The sequence below is a fragment of the Babylonia areolata genome, chromosome 10 (genome assembly GCF_041734735.1).
Source record: "Babylonia areolata isolate BAREFJ2019XMU chromosome 10, ASM4173473v1, whole genome shotgun sequence".
In the NCBI taxonomy this organism is placed as follows: Eukaryota; Metazoa; Mollusca; class Gastropoda; order Neogastropoda; family Buccinidae; genus Babylonia; species Babylonia areolata.
This window is the reverse complement of record NC_134885.1, coordinates 4110970-4135485: the sequence shown is the minus strand read 5'-3', so window position 1 is coordinate 4135485 and position 24516 is coordinate 4110970. Positions and strand designations below refer to the sequence as shown.

At 41.3% G+C, this 24516-nt stretch overlaps 1 protein-coding gene across 1 annotated transcript; it reads left to right on the top strand.

Moving 5' to 3' along the window:
- The first annotated feature begins 306 nt into the window (after window positions 1-306).
- On the top strand, window positions 307-24246 carry LOC143286408 (polyglutamylase complex subunit TTLL1-like). Its single transcript, XM_076593966.1, has 14 exons — window positions 307-570; window positions 972-1037; window positions 5915-6057; window positions 6474-6578; window positions 7380-7455; window positions 8516-8650; window positions 10510-10618; window positions 11575-11655; window positions 12208-12270; window positions 13882-13922; window positions 14201-14246; window positions 17896-18005; window positions 21306-21359; window positions 22182-24246. The coding sequence occupies exons 1-14, from the start codon at window positions 461-463 to the stop codon at window positions 22306-22308; spliced, it is 1266 nt and encodes a 421-aa protein (XP_076450081.1). The 5' UTR covers window positions 307-460; the 3' UTR covers window positions 22309-24246.
- The last annotated feature ends 270 nt before the right edge of the window (window positions 24247-24516 follow it).

The following is a 24516-nucleotide window of genomic DNA, read 5'->3' as shown; positions in this document are numbered from 1 at the left end:
ATGGATTTTGAACTATTACAGCAGCCGAATGGGACCGGCTGGAGGAAGACCTTAACTTTGTCTCATATCAGTTTGCTGCATAATGTTTAGCAGTTCTTTCACCTGACTCCCAATTCAGATTCAGATCCAGATGCAGATCCACATTTGTTATCGTATTTATAAGATTGAAAAGAAAACATTTAGAAATAGGCATTTATATCTCTGAGAGTCATACAAAAAGTTAAAGGCAAAAATGCATAAAAATATGCTAAATTAACTAGCTCAATAAAGTTGTCATTTTTCTCGATATCACGAGAACATGTTTAAAGATGGCGGTAGAGTGGAAACTATGGACGCTGTTCGGCTGATGTTCCTGCATTTGCTTTCATGACCTTATCCTAAAAAAACAGAACAACTTTTTTCTTGTCTACAGATAAAACAAACCATTAGTGTTTAAAACAAAAGGACACTCCCTACCAAAATGGCTCGAGTGAAATATGCCACCGACTTTGACAAGTCCGTTTTGCTCAACAATTTTGACACTCGCGGATGGGTTCAAGTTTCTTCTGACGATGACTGGAACTTTTACTGGTAAAAACGCGTAACCACGACCATGGAATCATGGGTTTTATTCGATATATCATTTCATGCAAAGACAAGCAACCATGTGTATCTGATTTAATAGAAATGACTATTTTCTGCTCATTTCAATGATCATTGTTCTCTTTATTTCTCCTGTTGCCTCTCTTTCGTGGCTTTTAGTGCCACTCATGCAACAACCCTCTCCTCACTTCTTCACGTCTATTTTCATCAAATTATCGACACTCGCTGAAAATTGATAAAGATGGTGATGGAAAATATACAAGGAGAAGACTAACAAATCAGAGAGTATTTAATTCTGTGTGTGTGTGTGTGTGTGTGTGTGTGTGTGAATATTACATATATTTTTTTTTATTGCAAACAATGGTACAGTTTGAATATCTTTCTTTCAGGGCTGGTGTTCATAATATTCGCAACATCTTCAGTGTGGAATCGGGGTTCCGAATGGCAGATGATCAGTATGTATGATTTTCAAACAAAATTTCTGTTATTTGTATTGTGGAATAGAATTCACTCTTAAGTTAATACATACATGCGTACATCACTACATATATGAAAATATATACAAATATACAGACACATATGTATGAAAATGTAGGAACACACACATGCACACACACACACACACACACACACACACACACACACACACACACACACACACACACTGACTGAAACCATTTATTGTCAGATTAACTGTTTGTTGTACTGACATTTTCGCAACCATTACACATGCACACACACACACACACACACACACACACACACACACACACACAGCTACAACTGTCTTTGCTGGAAATGATCCTGTCAGATGATTCCAGATAATTAGCACACCCATTACTGTATGTTAGAAATTATCATGGACACTCAAACTGTGCCATTTTTTTTGTTGTTTGATAGTGATAAGTATTTGTGTTTTCAAGACAGTTGAAGCCTTGTGCTGATGTGCTTTTGATTGAAATGCACATATTTGTGTGTGCCAACACACACACACACACACACACACACACACACACACACACACACACACACACACACACACACACACACACACACACACATAATAATTGCATAGTTACATAGCCACAGTGATTTTGTTACCCCCTGGAGTGGAAACCGCCACCATATCCCTCCATCGACAGTCCTCATGAATCTACTGCTACCAAAGACCTTGACAAGGCTTCACCTCAAGAATGAGGGGCATTTTTGACTCACTTGTGTAAACAAAGTGAGTCTATGTTTTAACCCAGTGTTTGGTTGTCTGTGTGTGTGTGTGTGTGTGTGTGTGTGTGTGTGTGTGTCCGTGGTAAACTTTAACATTGCCATTTTCTCTGCAAATACTTTGTCAGTTGACACCAAATTAGGCATAAAAATAGGAAAAATTCAATTCTTTCCAGTCATCTTGTTTAAAACAATATTGCACCTCTGGGATGGGCACAAAAAAAAGAAAAAGAAAAAAAAAAAGAAGCCTAATTATATGCAAACTGCATTTACTGTTATATTTATATTTTTTGTATTCTCTAAACTTGGCACTTTGATCTGATATTCTGACCCAGCAACAAGAGCAGTCATTATTATCATTTTCTGTTCAAACAGGAACTTCTTTTGCTAAGCATGGAAGTTTTATTTATTTTGCAAACGTTTTGGTGCAGATAGTAAAGAAGGGAAATTACTCTGTAATTAATGCTAGGGGACTTAATTTGCTTTAAACTGATCTTTCTCATCTTAAACATTACATTTTGAAATTATACTCAATACATAAAAAGCTTGGATTTTTTTTTTTAAAGTGTATCACAAGTGAGTCTTGAAGGCCTTGCCTCTCTTGTTTTAATTATTATAATTTGATGGTGAAGGAATATGAGGATGATGACAATGCTGCTGTGGACATGTACCCATTTTGGTTCCAGATTACATGACAAGGCTGTTCTCTGCACCCTCATATCATATCCAGGCATCAAGCAGGCCCTGTAGAGATACAGACACCAGCAGTCGTGGTCAGGAAATTGGAATGATGCTCCCAAACATGTGTCAATATAGTTGATGACCCTTCACTGTGTGGTTCCAGTCTTTATATCTATATATATATATATTTAAAAAAAAAAAATCTTTAATTGATTAATTGATTATTCTATTCTATTTCATTTTGATTTCCCTGAAGACATGATTAAGCTTGCCGGGTTATGCTGATGGTCAGGCATCTTCTTAGCAGATGTGGTGTTGCGTATATGGATTTGTCCGAATGCAGTGATGCCTCCTTGAGCAACTGAAGTGAACTGAACTTTTCATTTGAGCCATTATCACACTCAGCTTTTGGCAGAAGCAGGCTACAGGCCAGAAGCTCCCTCATCTGATTTGGCTTGATGCCACATACAGAGATGCCAACTGTTATGATTTCCCCATATTTTGTTTCGCTGAATCACAGTTTGTTACAACATTACGCCAACATCAAAATTGTTCTGACAAGTTCATTTTCGACTACATCGCTTGGTCACATGCTTTCCTTCGTAACATTACCCAGACGCTCTAGACTTATTGAATATGAGGCTAGGGTAGTCACTGCTAGCCTTGGATCTCACATGATGATGCTCTGCTAATTGCGTGCATGTTTACATTGAAACAGCATTGAGTGGACCAATCAGCTTAATCGTTTGCCCGAAGAGGAGAGAATGTGGCTAAATCAAGTTGCTTCTCAGTCAGCCAGCATCAGTGCCTGGTGGATTATGCTAAGGAATGCAAGGAAGGAACAATTGAGCAGCTCGAAACAGAGAAAGTCAGCCATGGATTTCGATTGTGAGGAACTAGACGAACTTTGACCAGGGAAGCGACACAGTCAGCTGTAAGGAAGCAGCGGTTGGAACAGAAGTTTCACCAAACGTACACCAAAGAATATCCGTGCATTGTGCCCTCCATTTCAGGGGGACCTCATATGCTGGTTGTACTGTGTGTGAGTTTGACATTTCTATTAGTCACAGGGGGATTGACGATGTCAATAGACAAGTGAAAAGTGGCTTCAGAGTCCAAGTGTTCCTACCAAATTCAAAATGTACCTACCAAATTTTCTGATTGTTCCTACAAACACTTGACAGGGGTTGGCATCTCTGAGAATGTTGTCTGAGAAGCTATTTTCCTCAGCTGTTATACTGCGGTGTTGTGCAGTGATCAACCATTCAGCGGTGACATTGCGATGTTGTGCAGTGATCAACCATTCAGCGGTGACATTGCGATGTTGTGCAGAGTGATCAACCATTGACATTGTGATGTTGTACAGAGTGATCAACCATTCAGCCGTGACATTGCGATGTTGTGCAGTGATCAACCATTCTGCCATGACATTGCAATGTTGTGCAGAGTGATCAACCATTCAGTCATGACATTGCGATGTTATGCAGAGTGATCAACCATTCAGCCGTGACATTGCGATGTTGTGCAGAGTGATCAACCATTCAGCCGTGACATTGCGATGTTGTGCAGAGTGATCAACCATTCAGCCGTGACATTGCGATGTTGTGCAGAGTGATCAACCATTCAGCCATGACATTGAAATGTTGTGCAGAGTGATCAACCATTGACATTGCAATGTTGTGCAGAGTGATCAACCATTGACATTGTGATGTTGTGCAGAGTGATCAACCATTGACATTGCGATGTTGTGCAGAGTGATCAACCATTGACATTGCAATGTTGTGCAGAGTGATCAACCATTGACATTGCAATGTTGTGCAGAGTGATTCAACCCTCAGAGTGATCAACCATTCAGCCGTGACATTGTGATGTTGTGCAGAGTGATCAACCATTGACATTGTGATGTTGTGCAGAGTGATCAACCGTTCAGCCATGACATTGCAATGTTGTGCAGAGTGATCAACCATTGACATTGCAATGTTGTGCAGAGTGATCAACCATTGACATTGCAATGTTGTGCAGAGTGATCAACCATTCAGCCGTGACATTGTGATGTTGTGCTGAGTGATCAACCATTGACATTGCAATGTTGTGCAGAGTGATCAACCATTCAGCCGTGACATTGTGATGTTGTGCAGAGTGATCAACCATTCAGCCATGACATTGCAATGTTGTGCAGAGTGATCAACCATTGACATTGCAATGTTGTGCAGAGTGATCAACTATTGACATTGTGATGTTGTGCAGAGTGATCAACCATTCAGCCATGACATTGCAATGTTGTGCAGAGTGATCAACCATTGACATTGCAATGTTGTGCAGAGTGATCAACCATTCAGCTGTGACATTGCGATGTTGTGCAGAGTGATCAACCATTCAGCCGTGACATTGTGATGTTGTGCAGAGTGATCAACCATTCAGTCATGACATTGCGATGTTATGCAGAGTGATCAACCATTCAGCCGTGACATTGCGATGTTGTGCAGAGTGATCAACCATTCAGCCGTGACATTGCGATGTTGTGCAGAGTGATCAACCATTCAGCCGTGACATTGCGATGTTGTGCAGAGTGATCAACCATTCAGCCATGACATTGAAATGTTGTGCAGAGTGATCAACCATTGACATTGCAATGTTGTGCAGAGTGATCAACCATTGACATTGTGATGTTGTGCAGAGTGATCAACCATTGACATTGCAATGTTGTGCAGAGTGATCAACCATTGACATTGCAATGTTGTGCAGAGTGATCAACCATTGACATTGCAATGTTGTGCAGAGTGATTCAACCCTCAGAGTGATCAACCATTCAGCCGTGACATTGTGATGTTGTGCAGAGTGATCAACCATTGACATTGTGATGTTGTGCAGAGTGATCAACCATTGACATTGCAATGTTGTGCAGAGTGATCAACCATTGACATTGCGATGTTGTGCAGAGTGATCAACCATTGACATTGCAATGTTGTGCAGAGTGATCAACCATTGACATTGCAATGTTGTGCAGAGTGATCAACCATTCAGCCGTGACATTGTGATGTTGTGCTGAGTGATCAACCATTGACATTGCAATGTTGTGCAGAGTGATCAACCATTCAGCCGTGACATTGTGATGTTGTGCAGAGTGATCAACCATTCAGCCATGACATTGCAATGTTGTGCAGAGTGATCAACCATTGACATTGCAATGTTGTGCAGAGTGATCAACTATTGACATTGTGATGTTGTGCAGAGTGATCAACCATTCAGCCATGACATTGCAATGTTGTGCAGAGTGATCAACCATTGACATTGCAATGTTGTGCAGAGTGATCAACCATTCAGCTGTGACATTGCGATGTTGTGCAGAGTGATCAACCATTCAGCCGTGACATTGTGATGTTGTGCAGAGTGATCAACCATTCAGTCGTGACATTGTGACGTTGTGCAGAGTGATCAACCATTTCCCCAACCACGTGGAGCTGACTCGTAAAGACCTGATGGTGAAGAACATCAAGCGTTACCGCAAAGAGCTGGACAAAGAGGGATCAGCACTGGCCGAGAAGGACGAGAATGGACGTTACGTTCATCTGGGTGAGACATTGGTCTGCACACTTTGTTTGCTGTGATCCAGTACTTCTTGCTTGGCGAATTCAACCACCCCACTCTACAAAGAAACGCCATGCTGAATAGTTTGGTTCTTTGAAGTTTAGTGTGTGTGTGTGTGTGTGTGTGTTTGTGTCTGTGTGTCTGTGTCTGTGTGTGAATATCTAAGGGAAATGAAAAATTATGCTGGCTTCAAGATCGAAAATGGAATTAAATACATATCAAATCTTAAAGAGATAATATTATCATGCTAAAGCTAGCAATTTTAAGGTGTCAGTTTAATTTGTTTCTTCAATGATTTTGATACTTCATTTAAAAAAAAAGAAAAGAAAAGATTCTGATACTTCCTTTAAAAAAAAAAAAAAGTGATCCGGATAATGACCTATGTGTTATTATTTTTGCAGATTTTATCCCACTTACTTTCATGCTGCCAGCTGATTACAACCTGTTTGTGGAAGAATTCCGTAAGAATCCCAACACAACATGGATTATGAAGCCGTGTGGGAAAGGTACATATCTGTTCTTGGCAAGTTATAACTTTGAATGTCGCCACACAAAGGGTTCACTGTTGTGTGCGTTTGTATCTGATGTATGGTTGACTTGATTAAATTACAAACAGGGTCGCACACAAACACAGCACACAATACACACGCACACACAAGCGCGCGCGCTTGCACACACACACACACACACACACACACACACTGGACAGAAACATGCGAAAGCTTTTAACCAGTGTATACACTCATAATGATTTTTTGAATGTCGACACTCAAAGGGTTCACTGTTGTGTGCGTTTGTATCGTATGTATGGTTTACTTAATTAAATTACAAACAGGGTTGCACACAAACACAGCACACAATACACACGCACACACAAGCATGCGCGCGTGCACACACACACACACACACACACATACACACACAAACACACACACACACACACACACAGACACGCACACTGGACAGAAACATGCGAAAGCTTTTAACCAGTGTCTACACTCACAATGATGACCAAGCCTTACCAGTTTCCCTTGTTATGATCAACACTTTCAAAAAAACAACAACAACAACAAAACTTGCAGAGCAACTGAATGAATTTGGGGCACATAAAGCTGTGTATTTTCATTCTTTCAGTGCTGGAATCACCACTACTATTTGTGATGGGACGTCAAAGAAAATTCCTCCTCTATGTGTGTGCTGCATATTTTTCATTCATGAGATTAAGAAATTATGACGGTGATGAGGATATCACGGGCACATCTGTGGAATATGAGCTGTTACTGGAGAGCAGAGTGTTGTGTGTGCAGCGCGAGGTATTGGGATTTTCCTGGTCAACAAACTGAGCCAGCTGAAGAAGTGGTCACGTGACGGAAAAGGAAACTCGTGAGTAACATTGACTGTCACAGATTAGTGCACGTAAAAGAACCTACGGCAACCGAAGAGTTGTCCCTGAGGAAAATTCTGTTGAAAAACCCACTTCAATAGGAAAGCAAACAAACTTCAAACAGTGATGCTGCACTGCAGCAACACGCTCTGCCCGGGGAGAGCAGCCTGAATTTCATACAGAGAAATTTGTTGTGACAAAGAATAATACAATACAATTCAGCACAATACAACGTGACATAACTAACTCAACACGCAATATAATACAACACAATGCAATACAGTGCAATGTGATGCAATACAATACAGCATAATACAATATAATACAATACATTACAAATCAATGCAATGCAATGCAATGCAATGCAATACAATACAATACAATGTAGTATTCCAAAAAAGAAGTGTCATTGCTGTCATTATGATCATCATAACCACTTTTGCTTAAAAAAAAGAAAAAAAAAAAAAGAATAAGAAAAAAAAAAGACGTATCTTTTTTTTAAATTTTTTTTTTTTTAATTGTACTAGTATTATTTACATTCATACTCATCATCATTGACAGCAACATCTTTGTCAGTGTTACTGTCATTGTCATTATCGTGTTCGTTATTGTCATCATAGTGAACATAGACAACAGTGGTATTGTCCTTGATATTTCTTTCTTTGTGTCATCGTTGTCATCTTTTAGAGAGCACGATGGTGGTGATGAGGACTGTTGATGATTCTTTTTGCTTTTATATTCATCTGTGGTCATCACAGTCATCTGACATTGGCGCACACTGATAACGTCAACAGTTTTCTGCATATTTTTATTTTTTTTTAAATTAAAATTTTTTTTTTTATAATCATTGTAGTCATCACAGTCATCTGACATTGGCATGCACTGATCACATCATATTTCTGCCCAGCAAGAGACTGTGACTCACCATCTTGGTTGATTCCTTCGGAAACAGAAGACTTGATTGTGAAAAAAGTGATAGAACTCCCCTCTTTCCACTGACCACACGCTTGCAGTAGCCATGCGTTTGTGAGGAGCTGTATAAAGTAGGTGTCTTTTCAGATTTGTGGCCCCCACGGCAAAAGAGACCTATGTCATCTCCAAGTACATCGACAACCCTCTGCTGATTGGCGGGAAGAAGTTTGACCTGCGCCTGTACGTCCTTGTGACGTCCTTCCGTCCCCTCAAGTGTTACATGTGAGTGGTGATCAGAGCAGCAACTTACACTTCATGCCGGAACATGTGTATTGAGTGTGGTTTTTAAATGTTTGTAAGGGTCTTGGTTCTCCTCTTCTTTTTCTTCTTCTTCTTCTTCGTTTGTGGCCATGTTCCCTCATATGTACACCAGTGGGCTTTTACGTGCATGACCGTTTTGTTGTTTTTCTTACTCCACCATGTAGGCAGCCATACTCTGTTTTCGAGGGTGAGCATGCTGAGTATAACCATAAACCACTGAAAGCTGACATGGATTACAGGATCTTTAACGTGCGTATTTGATCTTCTGCTTGCATATACACACGAAGGGGGTTCAGGCACAAGCAGGTCTGTGCATATGTTCACCTGGGAGATCAGAAAAATCTCCACCCTCTACCTACCAGACGCCAATACCGAGATTCGAACCCGGGACCCTCAGATTGAAAGTCCAACGCTTTAACCACTCGGCTATTGAACGTGTCGTTTTGGTCCATTTTCATGGCTTTTTCTTTTGTCCTGAAAGAGACGAACTTCATGCGAAGACGAAGTTGTTGCCAGATCTTTAAAATGGTTAAGTTTTAATCCATGATTTCAGATTCAGAAGTTTGTAGTGAAGCAGCACACATTACAAAGTATGATGGGCAAGTGTTAAGGTGTTTCCCAGATGTAGGAGACAGAGAGTCAGAGACAGAGACAGAGAGAAACAGAGAGAGATTTACCAATCTGTTTAATGAGATAAGTGGGAAAAGCATATATATGTTTCTTTTCATCCAGTTCCCAGGGAAAAAGGAGAAGATAGATTCAGGATGATAAAAAACAAGAGAGGCAAGGCCTTCAAGACTCACCTGTGATATGTATTGAGTATAATTTCAAAATGTAATGTTTAAGATGAGAAAGATCAGTTTAAAGCAAATTAAGTCTCCTAGCATTAATTACAGAGTAATTTCCCTTTCACCAAAACGTTGTGCAAAATAAATAAAACTTCCATGCTTAGCAAAAGAAGTTCCTGTTTGAAAAAAAAAAAGTAATAATGACTGCTCTTGTTGTTGTGTCAGAATATCAGATCAAAGTGCCAAGTTTAGAGAATACAAAAAATATAAATATAACAGTAAATGCAGTTCGCATATAATTAGGCTTCATTTAAAAAATTTTTTTTTTTATGCCCATCCCAGAGGTGCAATATTGTTTTAAACAAGATGACTGGAAAGAACTGAATTTTTCCTATTTTTATGCCTAATTTGGTGTCAACTGACAAAGTATTTGCAGAGAAAATGGCAATGTTAAAGTTTACCACGGACACACAGACACACACACACAGACACACACACACACACACACACACACAGACAACCGAACACCGGGTTAAAACATAGACTCACTTTGTTTACACAAGTGAGTCAAAAAAGTGTATAAGATAATTATATATAAGATAACAGAAGGCAAGGTATGCTCGGAGGGAGGAGGGAGAGAGTGGTATTTGTCACATAACAGCGCTTTTTCCTGGATAATTACCTGCTGAAACTGCTAGCTGGTCCCTTCAGTTAAGTTACTTATTGTGTATTAAGTGTGCATGGGTTTTGTCGTTGTTGTTGTTGTTGTTGTTGTTTTTAATCTTGTTCTGTCAATGAAATAAGCTGTAAAGTTGTGGACATGTACTTCTCATTGGTTTGTTTGCACAAGATGATTTTGACACTGACTCATTTATTTCCACACACACACACACACACACAAAGCACAAAGAACAACAACAACAACAACAACAACAACACACACACACACACACACACACACACACACACACACACACACACACATATTACCAGTCAATGAACGTGTGATGTTTGGTGACATAATGTTGACAGGTACCGTCTGGGTTTTTGCCGATTCTGCACAGTGAAGTACAACGCCAACATCAGTGAGCTGGACAATATGTTTGTCCATCTGACCAACGTCTCCATCCAGAAAACTGGGGTCAGTTGCCTTGACCACTGTGTGTGTGTGTGTGTGTGTGTGTGTGTGTGTGTGTGTGTGTGTTGTCAGTGTGTGTGTGTGTGTGTTTGAGCGTGTGTGTGAGCGTAAGTATGTTTGTGCATGTTTGTGTGTGTGTGTGTGTGTGTTTGTGCATGTGTATCAGTATGTGTGTGTTTGCATGTGTGTCAGTGTGTGTATGTTTGTGCATGTTTGTGTGTGTGTGTGTGTGTGTGTGTGTTTGTGCATGTGTGTGAGTGTGTGTGTGTTTGCATGTGTATGTATGTATGTGTGTGTGTGTGTGTGGGATGTGTGTGTTTACATGTGTATGTGTGTGCATTTGTGTGTGTGTAAGCATGTGCAAGTGTGTGTGTGTCCATGTGCATTTGTGTGTGTGTGTGTGTGTGTGTGTGGTGTTGTGTGTGTGTGTGTGTGTGTGTGTGTGTGTGAGTGTGTGTCTGTGTGAGTGTGAGTGTGTGTGTGTGTGTGTGTGTGTGTAGTTGTGCAGGGGGATATGGGAAGTTTAGGAAGTGAAACTCGGAGAGAAAAGGGAGTGCTTTCAGAGAAACGCTCGCTCATGAACGCTGACCTGCACGTATACACAGGCACAGAAGTTGACAGGTTCACTCACTCAAGAAGACACATGAACTGTAGAGCCCCTGCCTGTGTGGATACACACACCCACATAAACACCAATACATTTCAGTGTCGTACGTTATCTTCTCTTTTTTTTTTATATTTGTTGACTCGTGCTCTTGCACAAGCGCATGTTCACACACACACACACACACACACACACACATGCACAAATGAATGCACACGCACACTGACATAAACATATTGCAAGCACACGCAGACACTTACACATACATACATATTCAGAGTCAGAGACACTTATTTCCATGTGTGTGTGTGTGTGTGTGTGTGTGTGTGTGTGTGTTTTCCTGACGGCAACGCAGGACGACTACAATGCCATCCACGGAGGGAAGTGGACGGTGGAGAACCTACGGCTCTACCTTGAAGGAACCCGTGGCAAGGAGGTCGGTCACTCCCCTGCCAGAGTAGTACCTGCACTCACACACACACACATGCATAGCATACCCTCCTGCACACGCATGCACACACATACATGCACTCACTCACACACACAGGTAAACACAAGCACACACACTCACCGACACACACACACACACACACACACACACTCACACACACATGCTCAGACACATGCACACACAAAATTGAACACACATGCACACACACACAAATGCAACTACACACACACGTGCGCATACACACAGACACACACACACACACACAAATACATGCACACTTAAGCATATATATACACATACTTAAGCTCTTCACTGTAATGCACATACACACACACGCATACACAGAAATCCACACACAGTGTGCGTAATTTCTCTTTTTTGGTACATGCGTACCTGTTATTGATCTTTTTTTCTTTTTTTTTTATACAAGCATACCTGTTGTTTGGCACCTTTATAATCATGTATATGTGATCAACACACAACTCAACACCCAAGACAACACCACCACCTGAATGGTCTGTGATGTGTGATCAACAGGTGTCAGACAAGCTGTTTGATGAGATCAACTGGCAGACTGTCCATTCACTGAAGGCTGTGTCGGTGAGATACTGTTGGCTTTTCGTCATTTATTTATTTATTTATTTATGTAAGCTTTTCTATTATTTATTCACCTTTTTTTTTCTTTTTTGTTTTCCTTAAGGCCTGACTAAGCGCGTTGGGTTACGCTTCTGGTCAGGCATCTGCTTGGCAGATGTGGTGTAGCGTATATGGATTTGTCCGAACGCAGTGACGCCTCCTTGAGCTACTGAAACTGAAACTGAAACTTTTCGTCAACAACCATTTTGTGCCCCATGACATGAGAACAGACAGGGGGCCTTCCCTTACCCCAGAAAAGTGGCTGGGGGCGGGGTTAGACATGGACAGGCAGGACTGTTGTCTGGCCAAATTGTTGTAAAATCTGACAGCTCGGTTCAGTTAAAACACAGTTTGTAACACAGTTTGAAGTGAGTTTACCAAAAGCAGTTACTTGTAGTCAGCAAAGCTGCTTTTTTGACTCACTTGTGTAAACAAAGTGAGTCTATGTTTTAACCCGGTGTTCGGTTGTCTGTGTGTGTGTGTGTGTGTCTCCTTGTGTCTGTGTGTCCATGGTAAACTTTAACATTGCCATTTTCTCTGCAAATACTTTGTCAGTTGACACCAAATTAGGCATAAAAATAGGGAAAATTCAGTTCTTTCCAGTCATCTTGTTTAAAACAATATTGCACCTCTGGGATGGGCACAAAAAAAGAAAAAAAAAAAGAAAAAAAAAGCCAATTTTATATGCAAACTGCATTTACTGTTATATTTATATTTTTTGTATTCTCTAAACTTGGCACTTTGACCTCTTATTCTGACACAACAACAAGAGGAATCATTATTATCATTTTTTGTTCAAACAGGAACTTCTTTTGCTAAGCATGGAATGTTTATTTATTTTGCACAACGTTTTTGGTGCAGATAGTAAAAAAAGGGAAATTACTCTATAATTAATGCTAGGGGACTTAACTTATCACAAGTGAGTCTTGAAGGCCTTGCCTCTCTTGTTTCTTTTCTTTCTTTTTCCTCCATACATTGAATGTCGTACACATATGGGGAATGCAGAATGGGTGTGTACGTGATAGGGTTTGCACTCATGTATTAGCAGTGTGAAACCATCAGCAACAAGGTTTGGAGTTACAAGTAACATTCATTCACAAAGAAGCTGCAAGCTTCCCCCACCCCACCCCAGGAATCTTAAGAGCATTTTGTTATGTTTTGAAGTGTATAGTGTAGTGTTTTGAAGTGCATGATGCAATGTTTTGAAGTGTATAGTGTAGTGTTTTGAAGTGCATGATGCAGTGTTTTGAAGTGTATAATGTAATGTTTTGAAGTGCATGATGCAGTGTTTTGAAGTGTATAATGTAATGTTTTGAAGTGCATGATGCAGTGTTTTGAAGTGTATAATGTAATGTTTTGAAGTGCATGATGTAATGTTTTGAAGTGCATGATGTAATGTTTTGAAGTGCATGATGTAATGTTTTGAAGTGCATGATGTAATGTTTTGAACATAAAGAAAAGAAATGCCATACAAGCTGATAGAATATAGAGTTGGGTGTATTAAGAAGTTTGCATTTGGACTGTTGAGAAAGTTGTATTTATATGTTAATTCACTGGGTGTATTCCACTTTGCAGGGTGTGATCTCAAATGACCGACACTGCTTTGAATGTTATGGGTAAGTAATCGACACTGCTCTGAATGTTATGGGTAAGTAATGGACAACAAGTTTTTTATTTGCTTCTGTAGTTGTTTGATATGTATACATCTGCATGCTAGCTAGTGTCACCTGAAAGACTAGCACACAGATCATCACCATGGTTCTAACCTTTTGATTCTACAACGAATTGTCTTTTCTCTTCTGTAGAAATGACAGTTTTCATGTTTTGACCATCACAATACTTGATTGATTTGATTTTCTGATAACTGATGCATGAATCCGCTGGTCTGTTGCAGTTACGACATAATCATTGATGACAACTTGAAGCCCTGGTTGATCGAGGTGACTATGATTCCATTATTAGTGTTTGTTTTGTTGTGTTGTTGTTGTTGTTGTTGTTTTTTCCTGTTTGTTGTAAATGCATGACATAGTTTTATGACATGAAATTATCAAGCCTAAACGAATGTAAGAATGAAAGGGATCAAAAACATTGAAACAGTTGACACTACAGTAATTCCTTCGTTTCCAACCAAAAGTGTGATACTAGCTAGCTTGCTGTTTTGCCAGTTCTGTGTTCTGTTGTTTTATTCAAACTTTAGACTAATTTTTGTTTTTGAACCAGAATAAAACCACAGTATCAGTATCAGTAGCAGTAGCTCAAGGAGTGGTCACTGTGTTCGGACAAATCCATATACGCTACACCACATCTGCCAAGTAGATGCCCGACTAGCAGCCTAACCCAGCGTGCTTAGTCAGGCCTTGAGAAAAAAAAAAAAGCCACAGTATCTTGAATATTAATAACCTTATATGTGTTTGGCTCTGCCGTCTGGGTCTGCTGTGTGTAAAATCTACTGACAGTAATCTGATATGTTATCCATGGACTTCGACAGATCAATATTTCACTGACTGTGATCAGGAGTGTTCAATTTCCAACTAATCAATTTACGCCACAGGTTACAAACTATTCAGTTTCCCACCCAGCAATTTTGAGTCAACAGAACACGACTGTTTTACTTTGCTGTGATCCCAGCATCTTTTGAATAATGTGTGTCAGAAGACACCAGTAAATTTATGCTGTTTTGCCAAGATTTTCATGCCTTAGGTCTTTTGAGGTCATTATGACGCATTGCTTTCCATTGGCTGTTGGCATTATGTAAGACCTTCCTTAGCTGTCAGCATTATGGTACACTGTTTATCATTGGCTGTTGGCATTGTGATTTTATTTACCATTAGTTGTTGCCGTAAGGACACGTTTCATTGTCTGTTGGCGTTATGATACGCTGTTTATCATTGGCTGTTGGCATTGTGACATTATTTTCCATTGGCTATTGCCATAAGGACACATTGTTTGTCATTATCTGTTAGCATTATGATACACTGTTTATCATTGGCTGTTGGTATTGTGACATTATTTTCCATTGGCTGTTGCCATAAGGACACATTGTTTGTCATTATCTGTTGGCGTTATGATACACTGTTTATCATTGGCTGTTGGTATTGTGACATTTTATTTTCCATTGGCTGTTGCCATAAGGACACATTGTTTATCATTATCTGTTGGCATTATGATACACTGTTTATCATTGGCTGTTGGTATTGTGACATTATTTTCCATTGGCTGTTGCCATAAGGACACATTGTTTATCATTATCTGTTGGCATTATGATACACTGTTTATCATTGGCTGTTGGTATTGTGACATTATTTTCCATTGGCTGTTGCCAAAAGGACACATTGTTTATCATTATCTGTTGGCATTATGATACACTGTTTATCATTGGCTGTTGGTATTGTGACATTATTTTCCATTGGCTGTTGCCATAAGGACACATTGTTTATCATTATCTGTTGGCATTATGATACACTGTTTATCATTGGCTGTTGGTATTGTGACATTATTTTCCATTGGCTGTTGCCATAAGGACACATTGTTTATCATTATCTGTTGGCATTATGATACACTGTTTATCATTGGCTGTTGGTATTGTGACATTATTTTCCATTGGCTGTTGCCATAAGGACACATTGTTTATCATTATCTGTTGGCATTATGATACACTGTTTATCATTGGCTGTTGGTATTGTGACATTATTTTCCATTGGCTGTTGCCATAAGGACACATTGTTTATCATTATCTGTTGGCATTATGATACACTGTTTATCATTGGCTGTTGGTATTGTGACATTATTTTCCATTGGCTGTTGCCATAAGGACACATTGTTTATCATTATCTGTTGGCATTATGATACACTGTTTATCATTGGCTGTTGGTATTGTGACATTATTTTCCATTGGCTGTTGCCATAAGGACGCATTGTTTGTCATTATCTGTTAGCATTATGATACACTGTTTATCATTGGCTGTTGGTATTGTGACATTATTTTCCATTGGCTGTTGCCATAAGGACACATTGTTTATCATTATCTGTTGGCATTATGATACACTGTTTATCATTGGCTGTTGGTATTGTGACATTATTTTCCATTGGCTGTTGCCATAAGGACACATTGTTTATCATTATCTGTTGGCATTATGATACACTGTTTATCATTGGCTGTTGGTATTGTGACATTATTTTCCATTGGCTGTTGCCATAAGGACACATTGTTTATCATTATCTGTTGGCGTTACAACACATGTGGAGTGGTAGCCTTGTGGTAACACGTCCCAATAGGAAACTAGAGAATCTTTGCACACAGGATCAAATCCCACATGGTAGTATTTTACCCCCATCCACCAGACCTTGAGTGGTGGTCTGGATGCTAGTCATTTGGATGGTACGCTAAAGTGAAGTCCCAGGCGTAGCATGCGTTTAGCGCACTTAAAAGAACCCGTGGCAACAAAAGGGTTGCCCCTGGCAAAATTCTGTAGAAATATTTACAGTGATAGGAAAACAAATTACACTTGCAGGGAGATTTAAAAAAAAAAGAAGAAATTAATAGGTGGTGCTGCACTGCTGTGACCTGTTCTCCCTGGGAAGAGCTTCCTGAATTTCACTGAGAGAAATTTGTTGTGACAAAGAGTAATAGAGTAATTTTAGAGTAAAAGAGTACTACACTACATGTGCAAAACGCTTCACTGCACTACACTACACTACACTACACTACACTACACTGCACAGTGCTACACTATACTACACTGTACTGCACTACACTACACTGCACAGTGCTACACTATACTACACTGTACTGCACTACACTACACTACACTACTCTGTACTGCACCACACTACATTGAACTACACGACACTACTCTGCACTGCACTGCACTGCACTGCACTACATTACAGTACACTACACTGCGCTGCTCTGCACTGCTGTATACTACACTACACTACATCCAATACTATACAATGCAATGCAATACAATACTGTACAATACAATACAACACAATACAATGTAATACAACAAAAGACAATACACTACACTACACTACACTACACTACACTACAAGACAAGACAAGACAAGACAGTACAAGACAATAATACATAATGCAATACAACACAATACAAAGCAATACATTACAACACAGTACAGTACAATACAATACAGCATAACACAGCACAGCACAACACAACACAGCACAACACAACACAACACAGCACAACACAAAAACAACACAGCACAACACAAAACAACATAACACAACACAGCACAACACAAAACAACACAACAACACAACACAACAACAACACAACACAGCACAACACAACACAACACAACACAACACAACAACACGACACAACAACACAACACAGCATAACACAACACAACACAACACAACAACACAACACAGCACAACACAACACAACAACACAGCACAACACAACAACACAGCACAACACAACACAACACAACACAACACAACACAGCACAACACAACACAGCAACACAACAAAACACAACACAAAAACAACACAACACAAAAACAACACAACACAACACAACACACCACACAATACAAGACAGCGCATGGCCTGCTGGCAGGTGAACGCCTCTCCATCGCTAACGGCAACCACGTCCAGCGATCGCATCATGAAATACAAGCTGATCTCTGACGTCATCAACATCGTCATCCCCTCTGGGGAGCTGCCCGAGTGAGTTCTTTCCCTTGTCTCCTTCCTTTCTGCCCTGTGGAACAGATGATGTCTTGGACGTGTGAGCTAAACGTGAATCTGTGTGTATGTGTGTGTGTGTGTGTGTGTGTGTGTGTGTGTTTGTTAGTCATATTTTGGTGTGTGTACGTAACATTGTTGTAATGTGTTTTGTAAACAAAAGTGTTATGGAAAGCACCAAGAGCAGATTTCTTGATCTGTGTTCTATAAGTGTCCATTATTATTATTATTATGCAAAGTAAGGTGTGTGTGTGTGTGTGTGTGTGTGAGAGGGGGGCTTGGGGGGTTGGAGGGAGTGAGTGTGTGTATGTGTGTGTGTGTGTGTGTAAGTGGGCGAGTGTGTGTGTGTGTGTGTGTGTGTGTGTGTGTGTGTGTATGTGTGTGTTTAGGAGTTATGGGAATGGGCATTTTCGGGGAGAGGGGGCAGGGTCGGGGGGGAGGTATTGGGAAGGGGAACAAGCATTGCAGTATGGTTTCTTTGTTGAGAAGCATAGTTATTACCCTTTAACTGCAAACATTTATTCTTTATTTTCAAGTTGACAACTGTGAATGTTTCAGAAAAAAAATTATTAATGGACTTTTTGTTTCTTTGAACTGTACTAAACAAAGGTCACGTTTGGTTGTTGTTGTTTTTTTTGGGTTTTTTGTGGTCAGTTGTAACTTTGCCAGTGGCTGTGGGTTGATCATGGCGTGTAAAAACTTCCGTCAAAACCATAATCTTTTCTAATGTTCTTCTGACATTCCGTCAGATTCAATTTCAAGTCATCAGTGACTGTCCTGCTTTTTGTTTCTTTAATTGATAATAATAATGATAATAATGATAGTATTTATATAGTGCTCAATCTTGTGCAAAGACAAATCTAAGCGCTTTCACACCAGTTATTCACACGCATGCATAACTCTAAAACTGAAGAAGCTGAAGACAAAGAAGAGGTAGGGGAGGGAGGCTGTCTTGTGAAAAGGTGGGTTTTAAGGCCAGAATCGAAAGAGCTCAGTGCGGAGACCTGACGAAGCGAAAGAGGAAGTTCATTCCTAATACAAGGTCCAGAGACAGAGAAAGAACGGCGTCCAACAGTGAAGTATTTGAATCTGGGTGTGCATAAACAGAGTGGATCCGAAGCCATACATATGCATGTTGTGTTTGTAATTATCCTGTGTATGGTAATGTTACAGTAATTATACCGAGGAAAGAACTTAAAAGAATTAATGATATTGACACAAGTGAAGACAATAGTTTTAATCTGCTTTTCTGTGGAGGTTTTTTCTGGAATAAAGACAGGATAGTATAGCACCAATGGATGGAAAAGAGGTGATTATACTGGAACCTTTTTTTTTATTATCATTTTTTATTTTTTATTTTTTTTTTTTTTGGTTTTTTTGTTTTGTTCCCCCCCTGCCCCCAGTGTAACCAGTGCTGAAATAATGCATTTTTTTTTGTTTGTTCTCACACTGCTTTTGCTAACTGATGCCCATCTTTGTTGCTGCTATTTTGGTTTCGTTTTGTTTGTGAAGATGTACAGTAAACTGTGTCCACAAAAACTGGACACGAATGTGTGTGTATGCCATAGGGCAGTGAGTGAGAGAGAGGGGGCGGGGGCGGCGGGGGGCGGGGGGGGGGGGGGGGGGGGGGGGGGTGCGTCTGGCTGGTCCTTCAGCATGCTGCCTTTTCCTCTTCCTTGTGTTCCTGGTGACTCTGCTGTTCTCCTCTGTGTAGCAGCAGTAGTCAGTAGTTCACCCCTGAAAACGGAGTAGGGCTGCCTATACATGGCAGGGTAAAAACGGTAATACACGTAAAAGCCCACTCGTGTACATACGAGTGAATGTGGGAGTTGCAGCCCACGAACGGAGAAGAAGAAGAAGAAGTAGCTCCACACTTCTTAGCTAAGAAAATGGTCTCGCCTCTTAAAGGCTTTATACTAAGCAAACACGCAAATTCTTCAGTGTGGTTTTTGGTTATTTTTTTTTATTTATATGGATGAGGTGTGTCAGTATATTGTACTTCGTATTTATGTTTTGTATGGTATGGTATTCATATGTGTGCATGTATGCGTATGGGTATATATGAGTGTGGGGATGTGTGTTAATACGTGCATGTATGTATGTGTGTGTATGTGTGTATACATATCTTACATATTAACAGTGCATGATGTCATTATTAGTATCGTATCTTTGTATCCCCTTCAGGAAGGGCCTTGGCCTAAGCTGAATGAATTTCATTTCGTTTCGTTTCTGTTTCTTCGTGCAGCAGTGGGTTTCAAAGTGCAGGACTGTTTTTACCCTGCCATTTAGGCAGCCATACTCCATGTTCAGGGGTGTGCCCCACCATGTAGGCAGCCATACTCCATGTTCAGGGGTGTGCCCTGCCATGTAGGCAGCCATACTCCATGTTCAGGGGTTTGCCCTGCCATGTAAACAGCCACACTTCATTTTAAAAGGTGCACATGCTGGGTATGTTCTTGTTTCCATGAATTACTGAATCTTTGGCACGTGCATTTGATCTCTTGCATGTGTATACACACACGAAGGAGGTTCAGGCAGTGGCAGGTCTGCACATCGGTTGACCCGAGAGATTGGGAAAACCTCCACCCTTTCCCCACCAGGCTCTGTGACCAGGATTGGAACACAGGATCCTCAGATTGAAAGTCCAGTGCTTTAACCACTTGGCAGTTGCACTCGTTCTTCAGCATGCTTAGCTAGGGTGTTGTTGTTTGTGTGATGGGCGCCATAGCCGAATGGTTAAAGCGTTGGACTTTCGATCTCAGGGTCACGGTGATGGCGCCTGGTGGGTAAAGGGTGGAGATTTTTACGATCTCCCAGGTCAACATATGTGCAGACCTGCTAGTGCCTGAACCCCCTTCGTGTGTATATGCAAGCAGAAGATCAAATACGCACGTTAAAGATCCTGTAATCCATGTCAGCGTTCGGTGGGTTATGGAAACAAGAACATACCCAGCATGCACACCCCCGAAAACGGAGTATGGCTGCCTACATGGCGGGGTAAAAATGGTCATACACATAAAAGTCCACTCGTGTGCATACGAGTGAACGCAGAAGAAGAAGAAGAAGAAGTTGTTTGTTTGTGTGTGTGTGTGTGTGTGTGTGTGTGTGTGTGTGTGTGTGTGTGTGTGTGTGTGTGTTGTTGTTGTTTTTTTCTGGCTCACTGCAGCACTGGTCTACCTGTATGGAGACGGTTTTTTTTCACCCACTGTTTTGTCACAGGCACTGGGTGTGTCTGTCCTCCTTGCAGGTTTTGCTGATTGTTTGTTTGTTTGTGGCTTGCAGTGTCAGGTGGAACAAGATCCCCCCCAAGGAGAGCTATGGCAACTTTGACCTCCTGTGAGTATCGGCTTTCCTTGTGGAGTTCTCTTTCTCATAATAGTAATGATAATAAAAATGATAATGATAATAATAATAATGGGCATTTATGGCGCTTAATCTTACCAAAGCCCTAAGCGCTTATACAAAAACCAGAATACATATAGGACAAGTATACTGGGACGAAACAGCACAGGCAAGGGACAATCACGACTTCCACCACAGTTTTGCCATTCTCTCATCACACACACAACAGACGCACACGCAGAAGGGACACACAAACTGGAGAGAGGAATGAAATAGAGATGCCAATCAGGATGATGTGAAAAGAGTAGTTTTAAGAGAAGATTTGAAGGATGACAGAGAAACCGAACTGTGGAGGGAAAGAGGGAGCTTATTCCACGAGGACAGGGCCTGGAAAGAGAATGAGTGTTGGCCCTGCGGTCTTGGTATTAAAGCGCGGGATACGGTGAAGGTGAGTGTCAGATGAGGAGCGCAACTGTCGCGATGGAGTGTACAGATGTAGAAGATCGGTATACGTAAGATAGGAAGGAGTGAGTCTGTTCAGGGATTTAAAGCACAACAGAGACAGTTTGTATTCAATTCATTTCTTGACAGGGAGCCAATGAAGAGAACAAAGGGAGTGATATGGGTAGATCTAGAGCGTCTCATGACAAGACGAGCAGCATTGTTCTGAACCTTTTGAAGTCGAACGAGAAGATTCTTAGGACAGCCAGCAAGGACAGAATTACAATAATCCACTCTCCAAATTTCCTGATTGTTCCTACAAACACATGACAGTGGTTGGCATCTCTGTGTGAGCAATGACTGTGTGGTTTTCAGCTACGATGAAGAGCTGGCGCAGGCAGAACTGCTGAACCAGGAGGTGAAGGCCAGGGCTGGGGCCAGCAACGCCACCGTGCGCGGTGCCAGAGATCTGCGAAAACCATCCCAGGCCACCTGGAAGTGACCGCAGCGCCCCCTGTGTGTGTTGGTCATGTCAGGATTAGCTGATGGTGGAACACGTCACCTCTCTGTGTGTGTATGTGTTTGGGGGAGAGGGTTATGGTATGTGTGTGTGTGTGTGTGTGTGTGCTTGTGTATGTGTGGGGGTTGTATGGTATGTGTGAGTGTGTGTCTCCACTGTACTTTGTTGGATAATTTGTTTCACTTCTTCACACACACACACACGCAAAAAAAACACAAAAAACTCACAAGTCCAGCTAATCAATACCATCCAGCACCTGTTCTCCAAAGTGACAACCACTGCGCTCACATAGTGTACTTCTGGAGAGTGACTCCATGCTTCAGTTGGAGTTTGTCAGGGCTGCCTTCTGTCTCCCACACTGTTCATCACATTCTGTCAAATTATGAAAAAGAAAGACCATTTTGTGTTTGCGGAGATAGGGGTATTGTTAGAATGTACAGGTGTGAGGGAAGTTGGGTTCCTGGTGTGTGTGTGCGTGTGTGTGTGTGCGTGTGTGTGTGTGTGTGTGTGTGTGTGTGTGTGTGTGTGATTATGTGATATACGGTCTTTGAATATGTTTTTGCTGTCGATTGTCTTTGTTGTTGTTGTTGTTGTGATTATTATGATGAGTGTTGTTATAATTCCTGTTGTAAGTAATGTCATGTGTGTATAATGTTTATCATAAAGGGCCTTGAGCTTCATCTCAGGGAGGAGAGCACTCAGCAAGTATCCATTATTAAGATTATTGTTATCATTTAAATGAAGGAGAAAGAAATGACATTTCTGAACTTTTTTTTCCCCCCCCTTGCAACATTATTCTGTGTGAACGATGTGGAGACACGATACAGGTGGTGAATGTCAGGCGAAACTTGGAATTGATTTTGATGTCTTTGAAGAAACACTGCATTGATTCTGATTGCCTTTGAAGAAACTTTGAACTGATTGCGATGTCTTTGTTCTTATTGCACTGTCGTCTCCTTTGTCTCCAGATTATCATCTTTTCGTCAGTGACAAGGTAGATAACAAGAATTAAAGGAGAGAGAGGGGGTGGAGGGGTGGGGGTGGGGGATGGAAGAAAGGAGAGGAGGGGAGGAGAAAGAGGAAGAGGGGAAGAGAGAACAGGTGTGAAGGAGAAAAACCGGATTCGATCCGATGGCGATGACGGGCGCAATAGCCGAGTGGTTAAAGCGTTGGACTGTCAGTCTGAGGGTCCCGGGTTCGAATCACGGTGATAGCGCCTGGTGGGTAAAGGGTGGAGATTTTTCCGATCTCCCAGGTCAACATATGCGCAGACCTGCTAGTGCCTGAACCCCCTTCGTGTGTATATGCAAGCAGAAGATCAAATACGCACGTTAAAGATCCTGTAATCCATGTCAGCGTTCGGTGGGTTATGGAAACAAGAACATACCCAGCATGCACACCCCCGAAAACGGAGTATGGCTGCCTACATGGCGGGGTAAAAACGGTCATACACGTAAAAGCCCACTCATGTGCATACGAGTGAACGTGGGAGTTGCAGCCCACGAACGCAGAAGAAGAAGAAGTAGAAGAAGATCCGATGGCGACGACAGGTAGTCAGAACAGGTGTATGTCTGGTGATTGGAGTACGCTTATGTAGAAAGATAGATCTGGAGGGAGGGTGTGTGTGTGGGGGGTGGGGGGGGAGGTTTCTTATTCTCTTTATGTATGCCAGCCATTTTTCTCCCCCATCTTTGCTTAAGACTTATACGGCCTAACTCCTACACCGAGAGCAACAGTGGCTTGAAGGCTGGGGGTTTGCCAAAGTCATGGCACATACCCCCCCCACCCCCAGAATGATGCTGTGAACGTGCATGTTTACTTCTCTTATGGAGAACAGGCACCGACAGTGTGCGATCGTTTTCATGGACACAAAACACCAAGAGAACATGTGCGAAAATATACACTGTTGTAACACTTGCACGGCGCGTCAGGACTTGGTCTTTTGGTTTTGCTGTTCTGAGGAAGTGTACGTGTGTGTGTGTGTGTGTGTGTGTGTGTGTGTGTGTGTGTTGGTTATGTGTGTGTGTGTGTGTGTGTGTGTGTGAGTGCACACATCTGTGTGTGATTTTGTGTGTGCACAAGAGTGCATGGATGAAAGTGTGTGTGTGTGCATGCATGAGCACAAGACCACATCAAGGTAGACAGACAAGGAGTGACAGGTAGCAGAGCCGCCGAGTGAAGTCTGGACGC